The sequence below is a fragment of the Oncorhynchus masou genome, unplaced genomic scaffold, assembly GCF_036934945.1.
Source record: "Oncorhynchus masou masou isolate Uvic2021 unplaced genomic scaffold, UVic_Omas_1.1 unplaced_scaffold_591, whole genome shotgun sequence".
Classification (NCBI taxonomy): domain Eukaryota; kingdom Metazoa; phylum Chordata; class Actinopteri; order Salmoniformes; family Salmonidae; genus Oncorhynchus; species Oncorhynchus masou.
The window spans coordinates 96,813-123,210 of NW_027012332.1; the positions used below are offsets into that span (position 1 = coordinate 96,813).

Consider the following 26,398-nt stretch of genomic DNA (forward strand, 5'->3'; position numbering starts at 1 on the left):
TACCTGTCCACAACATTACCATGACTACCTGTCCACAACATTACCATTACTACCTGTCCACAACAGTACCATGACTACCTGTCCACAACAGTACCATGACTACCTGTCCACAACATTACCACGACTACCTGTCCACAACATTACCGTGACTACCTGTCCACAACAGTACCATGACTACCTGTCCACAACATTACCATGACTACCTGTCCACAACGGTACCGTGACTACCTGTCCACAACATTACCACGACTACCTGTCCACAACATTACCATGACTACCTGTCCACAACAGTACCATGACTACCTGTCCACAACATTACTGTGACTACCTGTCCACAACATTACCACGACTACCTGTCCACAACATTACCATGACTACCTGTCCACAACATTACCATGACTACCTGTCCACAACATTACCATGACTACCTGTCCATAACAGTACCATGACTACCTGTCCACAACATTACCATGACTACCTTTCCACAACATTACCATGACTACCTGTCCACAACAGTACAGTGACTACCTGTCCACAACATTACCGTGACTACCTGCCCACAACATTACCATGACTACCTGTCCACAACATTACCATGACTACCTGTCCACTAACAGCCTGAAATGTACTGTGAAAAATACATTGGTGTTGTCTTAACTTGGTTTTTGCATCTCTCTCTCTCTCTCTCTCTCTCTCTCTGTCTCTCTCTCTCTCTCTCTCTGTGTCTCTCTCTCTCTCTCTGTGTCTCTCTCTCTCTGTGTCTCTCTGTCTCTCTCTCTGTCTCTCTCTCTCTCTCTCTCTGTCTGTCTCTCTTTCTCTCTCTGTCTCTCTCTGTCTCTCTCTCTCTGTCTCTCTCTGTCGCTCTCTCTCTCTCTCTCTCTCTCTCTCTGTCTCTCTCTCTCTCTGTCTCTCCATCTCTCTCTCTGTCTCTCCATCTGTCTCTCTCTCTCTGTGTCTCTCTCTGTCTCTCCCTCTCTCTGTCTCTCTCTCTCTCTGTTTCTCTCTGTCTTTTCTCTGTGTCTCTGTGTATCTCTCTCTCTCTGTGTGTCTCTGTGTGTGTGTGTGTGTGTGTGTGTGTGTGTGTATGTGTGTGTGTGTGTGTGTGTGTGTGTGTGTGTGTGTGTGTGTGTGTGTGTGTGTGTGTGTGTGTGTGTGTCTCTCTCTGTGTGTGTCTCTGTGTGTCTCTAGGCCATAGAGATGGAGCTGAGGAAGATGGAAGTGGGCCAGGCCAACAGACAGGTGTCTCTCCTCACATCCTTCATGCCCGACTCCTTCCTGCGTCATGGAGGAGACCACGACTGTATCCTGGTGCTTCTGCTCATACCAAGACTAATCTTCAAGGTAGAGAGAGAGCGAGCTGTGTGTGTATTCTGTCATAGCTCCCCACATTGCTGTTATCTTTGAAAGGGGTTTGTTTGTCTTCAAACATTATGAGGCCTGCTAAATTTGAGGTCTGTGTGTGTGTGTACCGGACATGAGTGGGTCATAACTGCTCATAGACACAGGATGTGGTAACTCCACCTGCGATTTCAAAATGATCGTTGGTCCTGGGCCCCCCCCAAAAAACGGTAATGTCCTTTTGGTCTAACGGTCATCACATTGGTTTCTCTCGTGGGAGAGCCGGGTTGAAATCCCGCCAGTTATATGTGTGCCTGCGTCCCCAGGCGGAGCTGATCAGTAAGCAGGCCCAGGAGAAGTTTGATCTGAACGACAACTGTGTGGAGAGGAGCGGGATGAGAGGGGTGGCTGGGGAACAGCTGAGCTTTGCTGCAGGACTCGTCTACTCTCTCAGTCTGCTACAGGCTACACTACATAAATACGAACAGTGAGTCAGTCTGCTACAGGCTACACTACATAAATACGAACAGTGAGTCAGTCTGCTACACTACATAAATATGAACAGTGAGTCAGTCTGCTACACTACATAAATACGAACAGTAAGTCAGTCTGCTACAGGCTACACTACATAAATACGAACAGTGAGTCAGTCTGCTACACTACATAAATATGAACAGTGAGTCAGTCTGCTACACTACATAAATACGAACAGTGAGTCAGTCTGCTACAGGCTACACTACATAAATACGAACAGTAAGTCAGTCTGCTACAGGCTACACTACATAAATACGAACAGTGAGTCAGTCTGCTACACTACATAAATATGAACAGTGAGTCAGTCTGCTACACTACATAAATACGAACAGTGAGTCAGTCTGCTACACTACATAAATATGAACAGTGAGTCAGTCTGCTACAGGCTACACTACATAAATATGAACAGTAAGTCAGTCTGCTACACTACATAAATACGAACAGTAAGTCAGTCTGCTACAGGCTACACTACATAAATACGAACAGTAAGTCAGTCTGCTACACTACATAAATATGAACAGTGAGTCAGTCTGCTACAGGCTACACTACATAAATATGAACAGTAAGTCAGTCTGCTACACTACATAAATACGAACAGTAAGTCAGTCTGCTACACTACATAAATACGAACAGTAAGTCAGTCTGCTACAGGCTACACTACATAAATACGAACAGTGAGTCAGTCTGCTACACTACATAAATACGAACAGTAAGTCAGTCTGCTACAGGCTACACTACATAAATACGAACAGTAAGTCAGTCTGCTACACTACATAAATACGAACAGTAAGTCAGTCCGCTACACTACATAAATACGAACAGTAAGTCAGTCTGCTACAGGCTACACTACATAAATACGAACAGTAAGTCAGTCTGCTACAGGCTACACTACATAAATACGAACAGTAAGTCAGTCCGCTACACTACATAAATACGAACAGTAAGTCAGTCTGCTACAGGCTACACTACATAAATATGAACAGTGAGTCAGTCTGCTACACTACATAAATACGAACAGTAAGTCAGTCCGCTACACTACATAAATACGAACAGTGAGTCAGTCTGCTACACTACATAAATACGAACAGTGAGTCAGTCTGCTACACTACATAAATACGAACAGTAAGTCAGTCTGCTACACTACATAAATACGAACAGTAAGTCAGTCTGCTACAGGCTACACTACATAAATACGAACAGTAAGTCAGTCTGCTACAGGCTACACTACATAAATACGAACAGTAAGTCAGTCTGCTACAGGCTACACTACATAAATACGAACAGTAAGTCAGTCTGCTACACTACATAAATACGAACAGTGAGTCAGTCTGCTACACTACATAAATACGAACAGTAAGTCAGTCTGCTACACTACATAAATACGAACAGTAAGTCAGTCTGCTACACTACATAAATACGAACAGTAAGTCAGTCTGCTACAGGCTACACGACATAAATACGAACAGTAAGTCAGTCTGCTACACTACATAAATACGAACAGTAAGTCAGTCTGCTACACTACATAAATATGAACAGTGAGTCAGTCTGCTACACTACATAAATACGAACAGTAAGTCAGTCTGCTACACTACATAAATACGAACAGTGAGTCAGTCTGCTACACTACATAAATACGAACAGTAAGTCAGTCTGCTACACTACATAAATACGAACAGTAAGTCAGTCTGCTACACTACATAAATACGAACAGTAAGTCAGTCTGCTACACTACATAAATACGAACAGTAAGTCAGTCTGCTACACTACATAAATACGAACAGTGAGTCAGTCTGCTACACTACATAAATACGAACAGTAAGTCAGTCTGCTACACTACATAAATACGAACAGTAAGTCAGTCTCCTACACTACATAAATACGAACAGTAAGTCAGTCTGCTACACTACATAAATACGAACAGTGAGTCAGTCTGCTACACTACATAAATACGAACAGTAAGTCAGTCTGCTACACTACATAAATACGAACAGTGAGTCAGTCTGCTACACTACATAAATACGAACAGTAAGTCAGTCTGCTACACTACATAAATACGAACAGTAAGTCAGTCTGCTACACTACATAAATACGAACAGTAAGTCAGTCTGCTACACTACATAAATATGAACAGTGAGTCAGTCTGCTACAGGCTACACTACATAAATATGAACAGTAAGTCAGTCTGCTACACTACATAAATACGAACAGTAAGTCAGTCTGCTACAGGCTACACTACATAAATACGAACAGTAAGTCAGTCTGCTACACTACATAAATACGAACAGTAAGTCAGTCCGCTACACTACATAAATACGAACAGTAAGTCAGTCTGCTACAGGCTACACTACATAAATACGAACAGTAAGTCAGTCTGCTACAGGCTACACTACATAAATACGAACAGTAAGTCAGTCCGCTACACTACATAAATACGAACAGTAAGTCAGTCTGCTACAGGCTACACTACATAAATATGAACAGTGAGTCAGTCTGCTACACTACATAAATACGAACAGTAAGTCAGTCCGCTACACTACATAAATACGAACAGTGAGTCAGTCTGCTACACTACATAAATACGAACAGTGAGTCAGTCTGCTACACTACATAAATACGAACAGTGAGTCAGTCTGCTACACTACATAAATACGAACAGTAAGTCAGTCTGCTACACTACATAAATACGAACAGTAAGTCAGTCTGCTACAGGCTACACTACATAAATACGAACAGTAAGTCAGTCTGCTACAGGCTACACTACATAAATACGAACAGTAAGTCAGTCTGCTACAGGCTACACTACATAAATACGAACAGTAAGTCAGTCTGCTACACTACATAAATACGAACAGTGAGTCAGTCTGCTACACTACATAAATACGAACAGTAAGTCAGTCTGCTACACTACATAAATACGAACAGTAAGTCAGTCTGCTACACTACATAAATACGAACAGTAAGTCAGTCTGCTACAGGCTACACGACATAAATACGAACAGTAAGTCAGTCTGCTACACTACATAAATACGAACAGTAAGTCAGTCTGCTACACTACATAAATATGAACAGTGAGTCAGTCTGCTACACTACATAAATACGAACAGTAAGTCAGTCTGCTACACTACATAAATACGAACAGTGAGTCAGTCTGCTACACTACATAAATACGAACAGTAAGTCAGTCTGCTACACTACATAAATACGAACAGTAAGTCAGTCTGCTACACTACATAAATACGAACAGTAAGTCAGTCTGCTACACTACATAAATACGAACAGTAAGTCAGTCTGCTACACTACATAAATACGAACAGTGAGTCAGTCTGCTACACTACATAAATACGAACAGTAAGTCAGTCTGCTACACTACATAAATACGAACAGTAAGTCAGTCTCCTACACTACATAAATACGAACAGTAAGTCAGTCTGCTACACTACATAAATACGAACAGTGAGTCAGTCTGCTACACTACATAAATACGAACAGTAAGTCAGTCTGCTACACTACATAAATACGAACAGTGAGTCAGTCTGCTACACTACATAAATACGAACAGTAAGTCAGTCTGCTACACTACATAAATACGAACAGTAAGTCAGTCTGCTACACTACATAAATACGAACAGTAAGTCAGTCTGCTACACTACATAAATACGAACAGTAAGTTTAGCCACATACTTAAAAAAAAATCTACACTGCATTCAACATGGAAAGATCTCACTCAACTATGGTGTGTGTGTGTGTGTGTGTGTGTTAGAGCGCTGAACCAATGCAGCGTGGAGGTATATCAGAAGATCGGGACGCTGTACCCGGAGATGGGCGTTCACGAACGTTCCCTGGACTTCCTGATTGACCTGCTGCACAAAGACCAGCTGGATGAGACGGTGCATGTGGCGCCGCTCACCAAGGCCATCAAATACTACCAGCACCTGTACAGTATCCACCTGGCAGAGCAGACAGAAGACTGCACCATGCATCTGGCTGATCACATCAAGGTACCTAGACTCTTTAATCCAAGTGTGTTCAATGCCAAAACGCAGGTCCAAAACCCGACTGGAAGGATGTTGGTAAAGCTAGTGGGTTCCTTTAACTACGGTGGGTGTATCTTCACGTGACTTCTTCTTGACACGCTTCCTCTCCCGCTACCCCCCCCCCCGCTCTCTCCCTTGTTCTCCCCCTGCTCCCTCCCTCCCACTATCTCTCCCTCTCTTTCTCTCCCCCCCTCCCGCATTCTCTATCTTTCTCGCCCTCATTCTCCCCCCTGCTCCCTACTTCCTGCTATCTCCCTCTTCCTCCCCCCCTCTCTCCCTGTCTGTAGTTTACCCAGAGTGCATTGGACTGTATGTGTGTGGAGGTTGGTCGTCTGCGTGCGTTCCTACACACAGGGCAGGAGAAGACGGACCTGGCCGTGCTGCTGAAGGATCTAGAGACTTCCTGTTCTGACATCAGACAGTTCTGTAAGAAGATCCGCCGACGCATGCCTGGTACGGACGTACCTGGGATACCTGCTGCACTCACCTTCTTACAGCAGGTAACCAATCAGCACTCACATTCTTACAGCAGGTAACCAATCAGCACTCACCTTCCTACAGCAGGTAACCAATCAGCACTCACCTTCTTACAGCAGGTAACCAATCAGCACTCACCTTCCTACAGCAGGTAACCAATCAGCACTCACCTTCTTACAGCAGGTAACCAATCAGCACTCACCTTCCTACAGCAGGTAACCAATCAGCACTCACCTTCTTACAGCAGGTAACCAATCAGCACTCACCTTCTTACAGCAGGTAACCAATCAGCACTCACCTTCTTACAGCAGGTAACCAATCAGCACTCACCTTCCTACAGCAGGTAACCAATCAGCACTCACCTTCCTACAGCAGGTAACCAATCAGTCCTCACCTTCTTACAGCAGGTAACCAATCAGCACTCACCTTCCTACAGCAGGTAACCAATCAGTCCTCACCTTCTTACAGCAGGTAACCAATCAGCACTCACCTTCTTACAGCAGGTAACCAATCAGCACTCACCTTCCTACAGCAGGTAACCAATCAGTCCTCACCTTCTTACAGCAGGTAACCAATCAGCACTCACCTTCCTACAGCAGGTAACCAATCAGTTTTACTGAGCTGCACTCTTGGTTAGGGTCACAGTGGGTAGAGACTGGCCACAGTTTTGGCACAATATCATATAGACAGAGGCCTGAGCAGTATTTATATAGAAAATAATACAATATTTTGCGCAAATATACATCTAACTAAGGTGTATGGTGCAGTATTTCTCAAGTTAACAAATATGCAATGCTCCATCAACAAAGTAAAATTTATGAACCATATTCCTCTTCGAAAATAGCAAAGAAAGGCCTTAGGAACAGCATTAACAACGTTCCTGTATTGCAAAACAAACGGTATGAAATCAAATTGAACACAAACATCATTATAAGAGAGAAAATCCCGAACCCATCATTCATGATATTTGATACGGACCATCCAGTGTTCTGTATAACATAGAGTCATTATGGGCTGTAAAGCATCTTCCAACAGAGAAGCTGTAAAGCATCTTCCAGCAGAGAAGGGCTGGCTGGTGAAAGGCAGATAACTTGACAGGGAGCTTAGAGATATTAAACATCACATGAAAGGAGAACACGTTATCCGCCTACTTTCCTAAACACTTCTCTAGGGATACTTCTCTAGGGATACTTCTCTAGGGATACTTCTCTAGGGATACTTCTCTAGGGATACTTCTCCAGGGATACTTCTCCAGGGATACTTCTCCAGGGATACTTCTCCAGGGATACTTCTCTAGGGATACTTCTCTAGGGATACTTCTCTTGCGATACTTCTCCAGGGATACTTCTCCAGGGATACTTCTCCAGGGATATTTCTCTTGGGATACTTCTCTAGGGATACTTCTCTAGGGATACTTCTCTTGGGATACTTCTCCAGGGATACTCTCCAGGGATACTTCTCTTGGGATACTTCTCCAGGGATACTTCTCCAGGGATACTTCTCCAGGGATACTTCTCCAGGGATATTTCTCTTGGGATACTTCTCTAGGGATACTTCTCTAGGGATACTTCTCTTGGGATACTTCTCCAGGGATACTTCTCCAGGGATACTTCTCTTGGGATATTTCTCCAGGGATACTTCTCTTGGGATACTTCTCTTGGGATACTTCTCTAGGGATACTTCTCCAGGGATACTTCTCCAGGGATACTTCTCTAGGGATACTTCTCTAGGGATACTTCTCCAGGGATACTTCTCCAGGGATACTTCTCCAGGGATACTTCTCTTGGGATACTTCTCCAGGGATACTTCTCCAGGGATACTTCTCTTGGGATACTTCTCCAGGGATACTTCTCTTGGGATACTTCTCTTGGGATACTTCTCTAGGGATACTTCTCCAGGGATACTTCTCCAGGGATACTTCTCCAGGGATACTTCTTTAGGGATACTTCTATAGGGATACTTCTCTAGGGATACTTCTCCAGGGATACTTCTCCAGGGATACTTCTATAGGGATACTTCTCTAGGGATACTTCTCCAGGGATACTTCTCCAGGGATACTTCTCCAGGGATACTTCTCTTGGGATACTTCTCCAGGGATACTTCTCCAGGGATACTTCTCCAGGGATACTTCTCTAGGGATACTTCTCCAGGGATACTTCTATAGGGATACTTCTCTAGGGATACTTCTCCAGGGATACTTCTCTAGGGATACTTCTCTGGGGATACTTCTCCAGGGATATTTCTATATGGACACTTCTCTAGGGATACTTCTCCAGGGATACTTCTCCAGGGATACTTCTCCAGGGATACTTCTCTAGGGATACTTCTCTAGGGATACTTCTCCAGGGATACTTCTCCAGGGATACTTCTTCAGGGATACTTCTCTAGGGATACTTCTCTGGGGATACTTCTCCAGGGATACTTATCCAGGGATACTTCTCCAGGGATACTTCTCTAGGGATACTTCTCTGGGGATACTTCTCCAGGGATACTTCTCCAGGGATACTTCTCTTGGGATACTTCTCTTGGGATACTTCTCCAGGGATACTTCTCCAGGGATACTTCTCTAGGGATACTTCTCCAGGGATACTTCTCCAGGGATACTTCTCCAGGGATACTTCTCCAGGGATACTTCTCCAGGGATACTTCTCCAGGGATACTTCTCTTGGGATACTTCTCCAGGGATACTTCTCCTGGGATACTTCTCCTGGGATACTTCTCCAGGGATACTTCTCTAGGGATACTTCTCCAGGGATACTTCTCCAGGGATACTTCTCCAGGGATACTTCTCCTGGGATACTTCTATAGGGGTACTTCTCTAGGGATACTTCTCTAGGGATACTTCTCCAGGGATACTTCTCCAGGGATACTTCTCCAGGGATACTTCTCCTGGGATACTTCTCCAGGGATACTTCTCTAGGGATACTTCTCCAGGGATACTTCTCCAGGGATACTTCTCCAGGGATACTTCTCCTGGGAAACTTCTCCAGGGATACTTCTCTAGGGGTACTTCTCTAGGGATACTTCTCTAGGGATACTTCTCCAGGGATACTTCTCCAGGGATACTTCTCCTGGGATACTTCTCTAGGGATACCTCTCCAGGGATACTTCTCTAGGGATACTTCTCTGGGGATACTTCTCCAGGGATACTTCTATATGGATACTTCTCTAAGGATACTTCTCTAGGGATACTTCTCCAGGGATACTTCTCCAGGGATACTTCTCTAGGGATGCTTCTCAGGGAATACTTCTCCAGGGATACTTCTCTTGGGATACTTCTCTTGGGATACTTCTCCAGGGATACTTCTCCATGGATACTTCTCTAGGGATACCTCTCCAGGGATACTTCTCCAGGGATACTTCTCCAGGGATACTTCTCCAGGGATACTTCTCTAGGGATACTTCTCTAGGGATACTTCTCCAGGGATACTTCTTCAGGGATACTTCTCTAGGGATACTTCTCTGGGGATACTTCTCCAGGCATACTTCTCTAGGGACACTTCTCTAGGGATACTTCTCCAGGGATACTTCTCCTGGGATACTTCTCTAGGGATACTTCTCCAGGGATACTTCTCTTGGGATACTTCTCCAGGGATACTTCTCTAGGGATACTTCTCTTGGGATACTTCTCCAGGGATACTTCTCCGGGGATACTTCTCTGGGGATACTTCTCCAGGGATACTTCTCCAGGATACTTCTCCAGGGATACTTCTCCAGGGATACTTCTCTTGGGATACTTCTCTTGGGATACTTCTCTAGGGGTACTTCTCTAGGGATACTTCTCTAGGGATACTTCTCCAGGGATACTTCTCCAGTGATACTTCTCCTGGGATACTTCTCTAGGGATACTTCTCCAGGGATACTTCTCTGGGGATACTTCTCCAGGGATACTTCTATATGGATACTTCTCTAGGGATACTTCTCTAGGGATTCTTCTCCAGGGATACTTCTCTAGGGATGCTTCTCCAGGGATACTTCTCTAGGGATACTTCTCTTGGGATACTTCTCAGGGTATACTTCTCCAGGGATACTTCTCTTGGGATACTTCTCTTGGGATACTTCTCCAGGGATACTTCTCCATGGATACTTCTCTAGGGATACCTCTCCAGGGATACTTCTGCAGGGATACTTCTCTAGGGATACTTCTCCAGGGATACTTCTCCAGGGATACTTCTCCAGGGATACTTCTCATGGAATACTTCTCCAGGGATACTTCTCCAGGGATACTTCTCCAGGGATACTTCTCCAGGGATACTTCTCCAGGGATACTTCTCTATGGATACTTCTCCAGGGATACTTCTCCAGGGATACTTCTTCAGGGATACTTCTCTAGGGATACTTCTCTGGGAATACTTCTCCAGGGATACTTCTCTAGGGACACTTCTCTAGGGATACTTCTCTAGGGATACTTCTCCAGGGATACTTCTCTTGGGATACTTCTCCAGGGATACTTCTCTAGGGATACTTCTCCAGGGATACTTCTCCAGGGATACTTCTCTTGGGATACATCTTTTGGGATACTTCTCTAGGGTACTTCTCTAGGGATACTTCTCTAGGGATACTTCTCCAGGGATACTTCTCCAGGGATACTTCTCTAGGGATACTTCTCCAGGGATACTTCTCCAGGGATACTTCTCCAGGGATACTTCTCCAGGGATACTTCTCTTGGGATACTTCTCCAGGGATACTTCTCTTGGGATACTTCTCTTGGGATACTTCTCTAGGGATACTTCTCCAGGGATACTTCTCCAGGGATACTTCTCCAGGGATACTTCTATAGGGATACTTCTATAGGGATACTTCTCTAGGGATACTTCTCCAGGGATACTTCTCCAGGGATACTTCTATAGGGATACTTCTCTAGGGATACTTCTCCAGGGATACTTCTCCAGGGATACTTCTCCAGGGATACTTCTCTTGGGATACTTCTCCAGGGATACTTCTCCAGGGATACTTCTCCAGGGATACTTCTCTAGGGATACTTCTCCAGGGATACTTCTATAGGGATACTTCTCTAGGGATACTTCTCCAGGGATACTTCTCTAGGGATACTTCTCTGGGGATACTTCTCCAGGGATATTTCTATATGGACACTTCTCTAGGGATACTTCTCCAGGGATACTTCTCCAGGGATACTTCTCCAGGGATACTTCTCTAGGGATACTTCTCTAGGGATACTTCTCAGGGATACTTCTCCAGGGATACTTCTTCAGGGATACTTCTCTAGGGATACTTCTCTGGGGATACTTCTCCAGGGATACTTATCCAGGGATACTTCTCCAGGGATACTTCTCTAGGGATACTTCTCTGGGGATACTTCTCCAGGGATACTTCTCCAGGGATACTTCTCTTGGGATACTTCTCTTGGGATACTTCTCCAGGGATACTTCTCCAGGGATACTTCTCTAGGGATACTTCTCCAGGGATACTTCTCCAGGGATACTTCTCCAGGGATACTTCTCCAGGGATACTTCTCCAGGGATACTTCTCCAGGGATACTTCTCTTGGGATACTTCTCCAGGGATACTTCTCCTGGGATACTTCTCCTGGGATACTTCTCCAGGGATACTTCTCTAGGGATACTTCTCCAGGGATACTTCTCCAGGGATACTTCTCAGGGATACTTCTCCTGGGATACTTCTATAGGGGTACTTCTCTAGGGATACTTCTCTAGGGATACTTCTCCAGGGATACTTCTCCAGGGATACTTCTCCAGGGATACTTCTCCTGGGATACTTCTCCAGGGATACTTCTCTAGGGATACTTCTCCAGGGATACTTCTCCAGGGATACTTCTCCAGGGATACTTCTCCTGGGAAACTTCTCCAGGGATACTTCTCTAGGGGTACTTCTCTAGGGATACTTCTCCAGGGATACTTCTCCAGGGATACTTCTCCAGGGATACTTCTCCTGGGATACTTCTCTAGGGATACCTCTCCAGGGATACTTCTCTAGGGATACTTCTCTGGGGATACTTCTCCAGGGATACTTCTATATGGATACTTCTCTAAGGATACTTCTCTAGGGATACTTCTCCAGGGATACTTCTCCAGGGATACTTCTCTAGGGATGCTTCTCAGGGAATACTTCTCCAGGGATACTTCTCTTGGGATACTTCTCTTGGGATACTTCTCCAGGGATACTTCTCCATGGATACTTCTCTAGGGATACCTCTCCAGGGATACTTCTCCAGGGATACTTCTCCAGGGATACTTCTCCAGGGATACTTCTCTAGGGATACTTCTCTAGGGATACTTCTCCAGGGATACTTCTTCAGGGATACTTCTCTAGGGATACTTCTCTGGGGATACTTCTCCAGGCATACTTCTCTAGGGACACTTCTCTAGGGATACTTCTCCAGGGATACTTCTCCTGGGATACTTCTCCAGGGATACTTCTCCAGGGATACTTCTCTTGGGATACTTCTCCAGGGATACTTCTCTAGGGATACTTCTCTTGGGATACTTCTCCAGGGATACTTCTCCGGGGATACTTCTCTGGGGATACTTCTCCAGGGATACTTCTCCAGGATACTTCTCCAGGGATACTTCTCCAGGGATACTTCTCTTGGGATACTTCTCTTGGGATACTTCTCTAGGGGTACTTCTCTAGGGATACTTCTCTAGGGATACTTCTCCAGGGATACTTCTCCAGTGATACTTCTCCTGGGATACTTCTCTAGGGATACTTCTCCAGGGATACTTCTCTGGGGATACTTCTCCAGGGATACTTCTATATGGATACTTCTCTAGGGATACTTCTCTAGGGATTCTTCTCCAGGGATACTTCTCTAGGGATGCTTCTCCAGGGATACTTCTCTAGGGATACTTCTCTTGGGATACTTCTCAGGGTATACTTCTCCAGGGATACTTCTCTTGGGATACTTCTCTTGGGATACTTCTCCAGGGATACTTCTCCATGGATACTTCTCTAGGGATACCTCTCCAGGGATACTTCTGCAGGGATACTTCTCTAGGGATACTTCTCCAGGGATACTTCTCCAGGGATACTTCTCCAGGGATACTTCTCATGGAATACTTCTCCAGGGATACTTCTCCAGGGATACTTCTCCAGGTATACTTCTCCAGGGATACTTCTCCAGGGATACTTCTCTATGGATACTTCTCCAGGGATACTTCTCCAGGGATACTTCTTCAGGGATACTTCTCTAGGGATACTTCTCTGGGAATACTTCTCCAGGGATACTTCTCTAGGGACACTTCTCTAGGGATACTTCTCTAGGGATACTTCTCCAGGGATACTTCTCTTGGGATACTTCTCCAGGGATACTTCTCTAGGGATACTTCTCCAGGGATACTTCTCCAGGGATACTTCTCTTGGGATACATCTTTTGGGATACTTCTCTAGGGGTACTTCTCTAGGGATACTTCTCTAGGGATACTTCTCCAGGGATACTTCTCCAGGGATACTTCTCTAGGGATACTTCTCCAGGGATACTTCTCCAGGGATACTTCTCCAGGGATACTTCTCTAGGGATACTTCTCTAGGGATACTTCTCCAGGGATACTTCTCCAGGGATACTTCTTCAGGGATACTTCTCTAGGGATACTTCTCTGGGGATACTTCTCCGGGGATACTTCTCTAGGGACACTTCTCTAGGGATACTTCTCCAGGGATACTTCTCCTGGGATACTTCTCCAGCGATACTTCTCCAGGGATACTTATCCAGGGATACTTCTCTTGGGATACTTCTCCAGGGATACTTCTCTAGGGGTACTTCTCTAGGGATACTTCTCTAGGGATACTTCTCCAGGGATACTTCTCCAGTGATACTTCTCCTGGGATACTTCTCTAGGGATACTTCTCCAGGGATACTTCTCTAGGGATACTTCTCTGGGGATACTTCTCCAGGGATACTTCTATATGGATACTTCTCTAGGGATACTTCTCTAGGGATACTTCTCCAGGGATACTTCTCTAGGGATGCTTCTCCAGGGATACTTCTCTAGGGATACTTCTCTTGGGATACTTCTCTAGGGATACTTCTCTTGGGATACTTCTATATGGGATACTTCTCAGGGAATACTTCTCCAGGGATATTTCTCTTGGGATACTTCTCTTGGGATACTTCTCCAGGGATACTTCTCCATGGATACTTCTCTAGGGATACCTCTCCAGGGATACTTCTCCAGGGATACTTCTCTAGGGATACTTCTCCAGGGATACTTCTCCAGGGATACTTCTCCAGGGATACTTCTCATGGAATACTTCTCCAGGGATACTTCTCCAGGGATACTTCTCCAGGGATACTTCTCCAGGGATACTTCTCCAGGGATACTTCTCTATGGATACTTCTCTGGGGATACTTCTCCAGGGATACTTCTCTAGGGACACTTCTCTAGGGATACTTCTCCAGGGATACTTCTCTAGGGATACTTCTCCTGGGATACTTCTCCATGGATACTTCTCTCGGGATACTTATCCAGGGATACTTCTCTTGGGATACTTCTCCAGGGATACTTCTCTAGGGATACTTCTCTAGGGATACTTCTATATGGGATACTTCTCCAGGAATACTTCTCCAGGGATACTTCTCTTGGGATATCTTCTCTTGGGATACTTCTCCAGGGATACTTCTCCAGGGATACTTCTCTAGGGATACTTCTCTAGGGATACTTCTCTAGGGATACTTCTCCAGGGATACTTCTCCATGGATACTTCTCTAGGGATACTTCTCTAGGGATACTTCTCTAGGGATACTTGTCCAGGGATACTTCTCTAGGGATACTTCTCCAGGGATACTTCTCTAGGGATACTTCTCTGGGGATAATTCTCCAGGGATACTTCTATATGGATACTTCTCTAGGGATACTTCTCCAGGGATACTTCTCCAGGGATACTTCTCTAGGGATACTTCTCCAGGGATACTTCTCTAGGGATACTTCTCTTGGGATACTTCTCTAGGGATACTTCTCTTGGGATACTTCTATATGGGATACTTCTCCAGGGATACTTCTCCAGGGATACTTATCCAGGGATACTTCGCTAGGGATACTTCTCCAGGGATACTTCTCCAGGGATACTTCTCTTGGGATACTTCTCTAGGGATACTTCTCTAGGGATACTTCTCCAGGGATACTTCTCTTGGGATACTTCTCTAGGGATACTTCTCTAGGGATACTTCTCCAGGGATACTTCTCCAGGGATACTTCTCTTGGGATACTTCTCCAGGGATACTTCTCTAGGGATACTTCTCTAGGGATACTTCTCTTGGGATACTTCTCCAGGGATACTTCTCTAGGGATACTTCTCCAGGGATATTTCTCTTGGTATACTTCTCTTGGGATACTTCTCCAGGGATACTTCTCTAGGGATACTTCTCCAGGGATACTTCTCTTGGGATACTTCTCCAGGGATACTTCTCTAGGGATACTTCTCCAGGGATACTTCTCTTGAGATACTTCTCCAGGGATTATTCCTCAGACATACAAAGCCAGAAGGCATAACTGTTACTCAAAAAATATTTGAGACAGTTAACTTTTATAATGTCATTAAAACAGTCCAAATCATTCTTAAACTACGTTCTTTAAAGTCTGACCCTTCCTGTTTTATATATATTTTTTAGTTATTCCACACCTAACCATTTTAGTCTGCCTGGTATAATGGGGTTTGGTTATTCCACACCTAACCATTATAGTCTGCCTGGTATAATGGGGTTTGGTTATTCCACACCTAACCATTATAGTCTGCCTGGTATAATGGGGTTTGGTTATTCCACACCTAACCATTATAGTCTGCCTGGTATAATGGGGTTTGGTTATTCCACACCTAACCATTATAGTCTGCCTGGTATAATGGTGTTTAGTTATTCCACACCTAACCATTATAGTCTGCCTGGTATAATGGGGTTTGGTTATTGGTGGTTGTATATATTATATGGTTAAAGCGTTGGACTTGTAACCGTAAATGTTGCAAGATCAAATCCCCGAGCTGTCAAGGTAAAAAAAAATGTTTTAATTCTGCCCCCTGAACAAGGCAGTTAACGCACTGTTCTGAGGCCATCTTAGAAAATAAGAATTTGTTATTAACTGACTTGCCTAGTTAAATAAAGGTAAAATATATTTATTTTTTTAATGACTGTGTTGTCTTCAGCTAGTTGGCGAACTGAGATGTCAGTACCCAGCACAGATAGCTGTTATTATATCATTACAGATCTTTAGCTGGATAGCCAGCAACTCAGCCTTCATAATGTGGACGAACACACTTGTATAATTACCAAGTTCAACGAGGTGATGTGCCCAACCGTTAATGACACAGGAGCTATTTATGTCCTGGTAGCAGGCTTTGATCAAATCTATAAACTTTATCCCCAAAACCAAAGAATTCAGGTCCCCAGAAGATTAAATTTATATTCGACCGTATCAAATGTCTTTCTAAAAGTAAGATAAAAACCGCCATCCTCAATTAGGTCTCTGTTTTCAAGTCTAAAACTCATTTTATGTTGTTGTGAATTCATCTTCCTGTCATGAAAAAAAAGATTGTGTTTCGCTGATGCCTTGCTCCATACTGTCCTTAAGGGGATTTGTGTAAACATCTGTCGACAGGTGGGTGAATTTGGGATCTTTTCCAGGTTTGGGAATCAAGGCGATTTACACCGTGTTTCATTAATGGAATGTCATCTGTAAGGATTTCCACCAATCTGAGGTTTTCCCAGAAATGCTTGTAAAAGTTTGCAGTAAGGCCATCCGTGTTGAATTAAAACTTCCAGTGGCCATTATTGCAAACCCCATTAGGTGTAATGAGATAATTACATAGTCTCTTAATGGGGTAGCAGACATGGCCACTTCTGAGATAATTACATAATTACATTACATAGTCTCTTAATGGGGTAGCAGACATGGCCACTTCTGAGATAATTACATAATTACATTACATAGTCTCTTAATGGGGTAGCAGACATGGCCACTTCTGAGATAATTACATAATTACATTACATAGTCTCTTAATGGGGTAGCAGACATGGCCACTTCTGAGATAATTACATAATTACATTACATAGTCTCTTAATGGGGTAGCAGACATGGCCACTTCTGAGATAATGACATAATTACATTACATAGTCTCTTAATGGGGTAGCAGACATGGCCACTTCTGAGATAATTACATAATTACATTACATAGTCTCTTAATGGGGTAGCAGACATGGCCACTTCTGAGATAATTACATAATTACATTACATAGTCTCTTAATGGGGTAGCAGACATGGTCACTTCTGAGATAATTACATAATTACATTACATAGTCTCTTAATGGGGTAGCAGACATGGCCACTTCTGAGATAATTACATAATTACATTACATAGTCTCTTAATGGGGTAGCAGACATGGCCACTTCTGAGATACATTCTAAAACAACACTAGAAACTAACCAATGGTCAATGCTAGAAGCATGAGATGCAAATGGGTTTAAAACCAAGATAATTGTACTATATCAGGATTAAGTATCTCCAGGTATCAGTAAGCACATGAGCATAGCAACAATATGTAAAAAATTACATTGTGATGGGAAACAGAAAACTTTGATCTGTCTAACCATTCATCATAAAATAATAGTGCTGTCAGTGTGAAACATTTCCTGACAGTCTCCGATTTAGATTTGACACATTTTCCAATGAGAGTTCTGTTTTTTTTTGTTGCCGTTCGTTGTTGTCGCTATAAATGTTAAACAGAATGAGACAAGACTACTCCAGATTCAACACAACCAATGACTAGGCTCTTCTTCTTGCGTATTTATTACCTTCCCTGTTATATAGCACGATGCCGACTCCCGCTGAACATGTGGGAGAACGACTGAAGGAGCTTTTATCACCGACTTGATTAGTCCAAAACTTTTATGTCCTCAGCACTTAATTGCATCTCTTAAAGAAAAGTACAATTTTTTTTTTTTCCCCCTTTACAAAAATAAATAGTAACGGCTTTCATTTTAAGATTGTTTTTCAGTCCCCTTGCATTTAAAGAACCAAGTGTGAACATACCAAATAAATACTAGTCAAATGACTAGATAAATGTAAACAAGAGAGGTTTTAACTTACTACTGTAGTTAGTAGAACAATGGCCCTTGTTAAAACTATAACATCTCTCCTCGTAATCAGGTTAAGTTAGCTGACTGTGAACTATAACATCTCTCCTCGTAATCAGGTTAAGTTAGCTGACTGTGAACTATAACATCTCTCCTCGTAATCAGGTTAAGTTAGCTGACTGTGAACTATAACATCTCTCCTCGTAATCAGGTTAAGTTAGCTGACTGTGAACTATAACATCTCTCCTCGTAATCAGTTTAAGTTAGCTGACTGTGAACTATAACATCTCTCCTCGTAATCAGGTTAAGTTAGCTGACTGTGAACTATACCATCTCTCCTCGTAATCAGGTTAAGTTAGCTGACTGTGAACTATACCATCTCTCCTCTTAATCAGGTTAAGTTAGCTGACTGTGAACTATAACATCTCTCCTCGTAATCAGCTTAAGTTAGCTGACTGTGAACTATACCATCTCTCCTCTTAATCAGGTTAAGTTAGCTGACTGTGAACTATACCATCTCTCCTCTTAATCAGGTTAAGTTAGCTGACTGTGAACTATAACATCTCTACTCTTAATCAGGTTAAGTTAGCTGACTGTGAAATATACCATCTCTCCTCGTAATCAGGTTAAGTTAGCTGACTGTGAACTATAACATCTCTCCTCTTAATCAGGTTAAGTTAGCTGACTGTGAACTATAACATCTCTCCTCGTAATCAGGTTAAGTTAGCTGACTGTGAACTATAACATCTCTCCTCTTAATCAGGTTAAGTTAGCTGACTGTGAACTATAACATTTCTCCTCTTAATCAGGTTAAGTTAGCTGACTGTGAACTATACCATCTCTCCTCTTAATCAGGTTAAGTTAGCTGACTGTGAACTATACCATCTCTCCTCTTAATCAGGTTAAGTTAGCTGACTGTGAACTATAACATCTCTCCTCGTAATCAGGTTAAGTTAGCTGACTGTGAACTACAACATCTCTCCTCGTAATCAGGTTAAGTTAGCTGACTGTGAACTATAACATCTCTCCTCGTAATCAGGTTAAGTTAGCTGACTGTGAACTATAACATCTCTCCTCGTAATCAGGTTAAGTTAGCTGAATGTGAACTATAACATCTCTCCTCATAATCAGGTTAAGTTAGCTGACTGTGAACTATAACATCTCTCCTCGTAATCAGGTTAAGTTAGCTGACTGTGAACTATAACATCTCTCCTCGTAATCAGGTTAAGTTAGCTGACTGTGAACTATAACATCTCTCCTCGTAATCAGGTTAAGTTAGCTGACTGTGAACTATACCATCTCTCCTCGTAATCAGGTTAAGTTAGCTGACTGTGAACTATAACATCTCTCCTCTTAATCAGGTTAAGTTAGCTGACTGTGAACTATAACATCTCTCCTCTTAATCAGGTTAAGTTAGCTGACTGTGAACTATAACATCTCTCCTCTTAATCAGGTTAAGTTAGCTGACTGTGAACTATAACATCTCTCCTCTTAATCAGGTTAAGTTAGCTGACTGTGAACTATAACATCTCTCCTCTTAATCAGGTTAAGTTAGCTGACTGTGAACTATAACATCTCTCCTCGTAATCAGGTTAAGTTAGCTGACTGTGAACTATAACATCTCTCCTCGTAATCAGGTTAAGTTAGCTGACTTTAAACATTTAACTACCTGTGTTTAGCGTTGCCAATGCTAGGGGGAAGTATTAACTGTCTGTTAATTCATGGGAAAAAGTATTTCAGACCTTCCCTCCAAGAGTGCAACCATGACAGTGTTTTGTCTTAGTTGAGAACCAAAATCTTCTATCATCTTTCGTCAGGTTATTTACTGCTTCCAGGACACGGGTTACATTCAAGAGCTCTTCCAGGGCAGGTGTGGGAGGATTTCCCACCTCTTTACCTCGTTGTTTATTTCACTTAACAGAGAGTCCAGCTGTCTCCTGTGACGTCAGCGTTAACACCCATTTGCTCCCTGTAGTTGTGGTCAAGCTGCGAGTCAGTTGACTTGCTAGAAACTTTAGCTAGCATGTTGACTTGCTAGAAACTTCGGCTAACATGTTGACTTGCTAGAAACTTTAGCTAGCATGTTGACTTGCTAGACGCTTTAGCTAGCATGTTGACTTGCTAGAAACTTTAGCTAGCATGTTGACTTGCTAGAAACTTTAGCTAGCATGTTGACTTGCTAGACGCTTTAGCTAGCATGTTGACTTGCTAGAAACTTTAGCTAGCATGTTGACTTGTTAGAAACTTTAGCTAGCATGTTGACTTGCTAAAACTTCAGCTAGCATGTTGACTTGCTAAAAGCTTTAGCTAGTATGTTGACTTGCTAGAAACTTCAGCTAGTATGTTGACTTCTTGTGGTTTACAGGCGCTGTGGACAATGTCTTCTTTTCCACTGTTATTTTGTTGTTTGGAATTTTACAAGGTAGCTTTTCGACGTACAACTCAGCACTCATAGAAAAATAAAGATAGATTCTATATTCTAAAATGTATCTATCACTTGACCCACAGAACAAACTAAAGTGTGACTGCTCAGTACGCCATCTTGCCGGTCACCACAGAGTTTTTAACCAAGAGGCCTTGACTTCCTGGATGCCCGTGAAGCAGACCAAGACCGGGGTTAGATTCAACCGATGAGCGACACATTCCTCCCTGGTTGTGAATTGTTCTCAAAATCTAAATGAACAAGCTATCTTCGAGCTTATTATTTAAGTAGCTGACTTCGGACTGTTTGATCCCCCAGGTATGATCTGATGTAGTCTCTGTTTTCTTCTCCCCCCCAGGTGGCAGATATTCTGCTGGACTGCAGGAAACACCTGACCTGGGTGGTGGCTGTGCTGCAAGAGGTGGCGGCTGCAGGGGCGCAGATGGTTGCCCATCTAGGGGAGCAGGAGGGACTCTCCGCACTCAAACTAGAGGACGTGGCCTTTAAGGCTGGAGAGCAGGTAATACACACACACACACACACACACACATACGACCAAACAGTTGATTTCCATTCAAAATCCTATTTTCTCAAACCTTAACTCCAAACCGCTATTCTTTTTTCTTGACGGGAACCGTCGAAATGTCCCGAATTTTCCTTGTTTTACTATCTTTGTTAGGACTTCTGGTCCCCACAAGTATAGTAAAAACCGAACAAACACACATACAGTGCACACACACACACACACACACACATACAGTACCTCTACATCTAACCTGTCTGTTCTGTTTCCAGATCTATGGAACTCAAGGTTCTAACCCCTATGGGTGCCTGCGCCAGTCCTGCTGTATCGTCATAGCAACCATGAACAAGATGGCCACCGCCATGCAAGAGGGAGAGTACGACGCAGATAGACCCCAGATCACGGTAACTATAGCAACGTCTTGACTGTAGGTACTGTATCAGAGAGACACCACCAACATACTCTATCAGCAGCAACATCTTGACTGTAGGTACTGTATCAGAGAGACACCACCAACATACTCTATCAACAGCAACATCTTGACTGTAGGTACTGTATCAGAGAGACACCACCAACATACTCTATCAACAGCAACCTCTTGACTGTAGGTACTGTATCAGAGAGACACCACCAACATACTCTATCAACAGCAACATCTTGACTGTAGGTACTGTATCAGAGAGACACCACCAACATACTCTATCAACAGCAACATCTTGACTGTAGGTACTGTATCAGAGACACCACCAACATACTCTATCAACAGCAACATCTTGACTGTAGGTACTGTATCAGAGAGACACCACCAACATACTCTATCAACAGCAACATCTTGACTGTAGGTACTGTATCAGAGACACCACCAACATACTCTATCAACAGCAACATCTTGACTGTAGGTACTATATCAGAGAGACACCACCAACATACTCTATCAACAGGAACATCTTGACTGTAGGTACTGTATCAGAGAGACACCACCAACATACTCTATCAACAGCAACATCTTGACTGTAGGTACTGTATCAGAGAGACACCACCAACATACTCTATCAACAGCAACATCTTGACTGTAGGTACTGTATCAGAGAGACACCACCAACATACTCTATCAACAGCAACCTCTTGACTGTAGGTACTGTATCAGAGAGACATCACCAACATACTCTATCAACAGCAACATCTTGACTGTAGGTACTGTATCAGAGAGACACCACCAACATACTCTATCAACAGCAACATCTTGACTGTAGGTACTGTATCAGAGAGACACCACCAACATACTCTATCAACAGCAACATCTTGACTGTAGGTACTGTATCAGAGAGACACCACCAACATACTCTATCAACAGCAACATCTTGACTGTAGGTACTGTATCAGAGAGACACCACCAACATACTCTATCAACAGCAACATCTTGACTGTAGGTACTGTATCAGAGAGACACCACCAACATACTCTATCAACAGCAACATCTTGACTGTAGGTACTGTATCAGAGAGACACCACCAACATACTCTATCAACAGCAACATCTTGACTGTAGGTACTGTATCAGAGAGACACCACCAACATACTCTATCAACAGCAACCTCTTGACTGTAGGTACTGTATCAGAGAGACACCACCAACATACTCTATCAACAGCAACATCTTGACTGTAGGTACTGTATCAGAGAGACACCACCAACATACTCTATCAACAGCAACATCTTGACTGTACATTATGTAGTCTTCGTCCCCGATGTCAGACTCCGGTTTAACATACTGGTCTGTGTCTGTCCTCCATGTTTAGTTGGAACTGGAAAACATGTATATATTAATTTGTATTATTTTATTATGTTATGCACTTTGAACTGCATTTTTGTTTGTTGGAACTGTGCTATATGAAGTTTGATTGGTTGATATGGTTACGTTTGTCCCTTTTTGATTGGTTGATGTGGTTGTGTTTGTCCCTTTTTGATTGGTTGACGTGGTTGTGTTTGTCCCTTTTTGATTGGTTGACGTGGTTGTGTTTGTCTCTTTTTGATTGGTTGACGTGGTTGTGTTTGTCCCTTTTTGATTGGTTGACGTGGTTGTGTTTGTCCCTTTTTGATTGGTTGATGTGGTTGTGTTTGTCCCTTTTTGATTGGTTGACGTGGTTGTGTTTGTCCCTTCCCAGACACTTCCTCCGGTGGAGCTGCGTGCCACAGCCCTCAGAGCGGAGATCACAGACGCAGAAGGACTGGGCATGAAGCTGGAGGACAGAGACACAGTCATCAAGGAGCTCAAGAAGTCACTCAAGTTCAAGGTACCTGATGACCTCTCTGAACACACGAGATCAAGGTACACTAACACACTTCCTGATGACCTCTCTGAACACACGAGATCAAGGTACACTAACACACTTCCTGATGACCTCTCAATGGTTTAACAACAATGAACGCACCACCCTGACACAGAGTTAACCAGGCTTACTAAGGCTGGGATTGAATACCGTCTGGCTCATAGACAACGCATGCCTTTTAAGGCAATGTTACTGTGTTCACGGAGATGTTACTGTGTTCACGCATTAAAGGCTGCAGATGTGGGTTCAATTGGAAATTACCTTTAAATGTCTAATGACCTTTAAATGTCTAATGACCTTTAAATGTCTAATTACCTTTAAATGTCTAATGACCTTTAAATGTCTAATTACCTTTAAATGTCTAATGATCTTTAAATGTCTAATTACCTTTATATGTCTAATGACCTTTAAATATCTAATGACCTTTAAATGTCTAATGACCTTTAAATGTCTAATTACCTTTAAATGTCTAATGACCTTTAAATGTCTAATGACCTTTAAATGTCTAATTACCTTTAAATGTCTAATTACCTTTAAATGTCTAATGACCTTTAAATGTCTAATGACCTTTAAATGTCTAATGACCTTTAAATGTCTAATGACCTTTAAATGTCTAATGACCTTTAAATGTCTAATGACCTTTAAATGTCTAATGACCTTTAAATGTCTAATTACCTTTAAATGTCTAATGATCTTTAAATGTCTAATTACCTTTATATGTCTAATGACCTTTAAATATCTAATGACCTTTAAATGTCTAATGACCTTTAAATGTCTAATTACCTTTAAATGTCTAATGACCTTTAAATGTCTAATGACCTTTAAATGTCTAATTACCTTTAAATGTCTAATGACCTTTAAATGTCTAATGACCTTTAAATGTCTAATGACCTTTAAATGTCTAATGACCTTTAAATGTCTAATGACCTTTAAATGTCTAATGACCTTTAAATGTCTAATGACCTTTAAATGTCTAATGACCTTTAAATGTCTAATGACCTTTAAATGTCTAATGACCTTTAAATGTCTAATGACCTTTAAATGTCTAATGACCTTTAAATGTCTAACAGTGCGGTTTCAGATTGAATCCCGACCTAAGACTGAACACTGTAGGCTAAATGAGCCCTTCCTATGTGGTCACATTGAGAGATGGGTCACTTGCAGGACAGTATCACCAGGGATCATTACAGTTTTGTTTTCAAATCAAAATCAATTTATTTAATTGGTCTGATACAGATGCTATCGCTGACGTAGCGAAACGCTTGTGTTCCTCGCTCCAACAGTGCAGTAATTCCTGACAACACAAAACATCACACACGTCATCCAAAAAATGTAAAATAAAGGAATTAAGACATAATTCTTTAGCAAATAATGTAAGAAATAACAAGAAACATTCAAAAAATCCTTCAAAGTTGGTTAGGAGCTTGGAACAGGGCAACCATGTCTGTCGACACCATCTTGTGTGTGTCCTGAAATCAAATCAAATTTTATTTGTCACATACACATGGTTAGCAGATGTTAATGCGAGTGTAGCGAAATGCTTGTGCTTCTAGTTCCGACAATACAGTAATAACCAACAAGTAATCTAACTAACAATTCCAAAACTAATTTCTTATACACCGTGTAAGGGGATAAAGAATATGTACATAAAGATATGAATGAGTGATGGTACAGAGCAGCATAGGCAAGATACAGTAGATGGTATCGAGTACAGTATATACATATGAGATGAGTATGTAAACAAAGTGGCATAGTTTAAGTGGCTAGTGATACATGTATTACATAAGGTTGCAGTCGATGATATAGAGTACAGTATATACGTATACAGATGAGATGAATAATGTAGGGTATGTAAACATTATATTAGGTAGCATTGTTTAAAGTGGCTAGTGATATATTTATCCTATATATCCTCAGGGAGAGGAGCTGAGTGAGGCTAGCGTTCGGCTCAGTCTGTTGGAGAAGAAACTCGACAGTTCATCTAGAGACGCAGACGAGCGCGTAGAGAAGATCCAAACTCAACTAGACGAGACTCAAACTCTGCTCAAGAAGAAAGAGAAGTAAGAACACAACACAACATACACATGTCTAGATGGTATACGTGTAGGGTCATGGTCACGTGATGAGGTAGCCCCCGCCTGTGATTTTAAAATCAGTTTCTTTCCCTCTTGGGCCAAGGAACGACACTGTTTTTGAAATCGCAGATCGGGGGTACGTCATCGCGTGACCAGGAGCTACTGTATACCATCGCAGGTCAGGGGTACGTCATCACGTGACCAGGAGCTACTGTATACCATCGCAGGTCAGGGGTACGTCATCACGTGACCAGGAGCTACTGTATACCATCGCAGGTCAGGGGTACGTCATCACGTGACCAGGAGCTACTGTATACCATCGCAGGTCAGGGGTACGTCATCACGTGACCAGGAGCTACTGTATACCATCGCAGGCGGGGGTACGTCATCACGTGACCAGGAGCTACTGTATACCATCGCAGGTCGGGGGTACGTCATCACGTGACCAGGAGCTACTGTATACCATCGCAGGTCAGGGATACGTCATCACGTGACCAGGAGCTACTGTATACCATCGCAGGTCAGGGATACGTCATCACGTGACCAGGAGCTACTGTATACCATCGCAGGTCAGGGATACGTCATCACGTGACCAGGAGCTACTGTATACCATCGCAGGTCAGGGAT

General features: G+C 42.8%; 1 protein-coding gene across 1 annotated transcript in view; it reads left to right on the forward strand.

Annotated features, from left to right (window-relative positions):
• LOC135536292 (dynactin subunit 1-like) overlaps window positions 1-26,398 on the forward strand; it is a 140,299-nt gene that overhangs the window by 93,815 nt on the left and 20,086 nt on the right. The window contains exons 15-22 of the mRNA XM_064962649.1: window positions 1,189-1,341; window positions 1,665-1,825; window positions 5,633-5,870; window positions 6,194-6,406; window positions 21,204-21,365; window positions 21,641-21,772; window positions 23,532-23,660; window positions 25,614-25,756. Of these exons, the coding sequence (XP_064818721.1) occupies window positions 1,189-1,341; window positions 1,665-1,825; window positions 5,633-5,870; window positions 6,194-6,406; window positions 21,204-21,365; window positions 21,641-21,772; window positions 23,532-23,660; window positions 25,614-25,756 (1,331 nt within the window). The remainder of the gene's footprint in view (window positions 1-1,188; window positions 1,342-1,664; window positions 1,826-5,632; window positions 5,871-6,193; window positions 6,407-21,203; window positions 21,366-21,640; window positions 21,773-23,531; window positions 23,661-25,613; window positions 25,757-26,398) is intronic.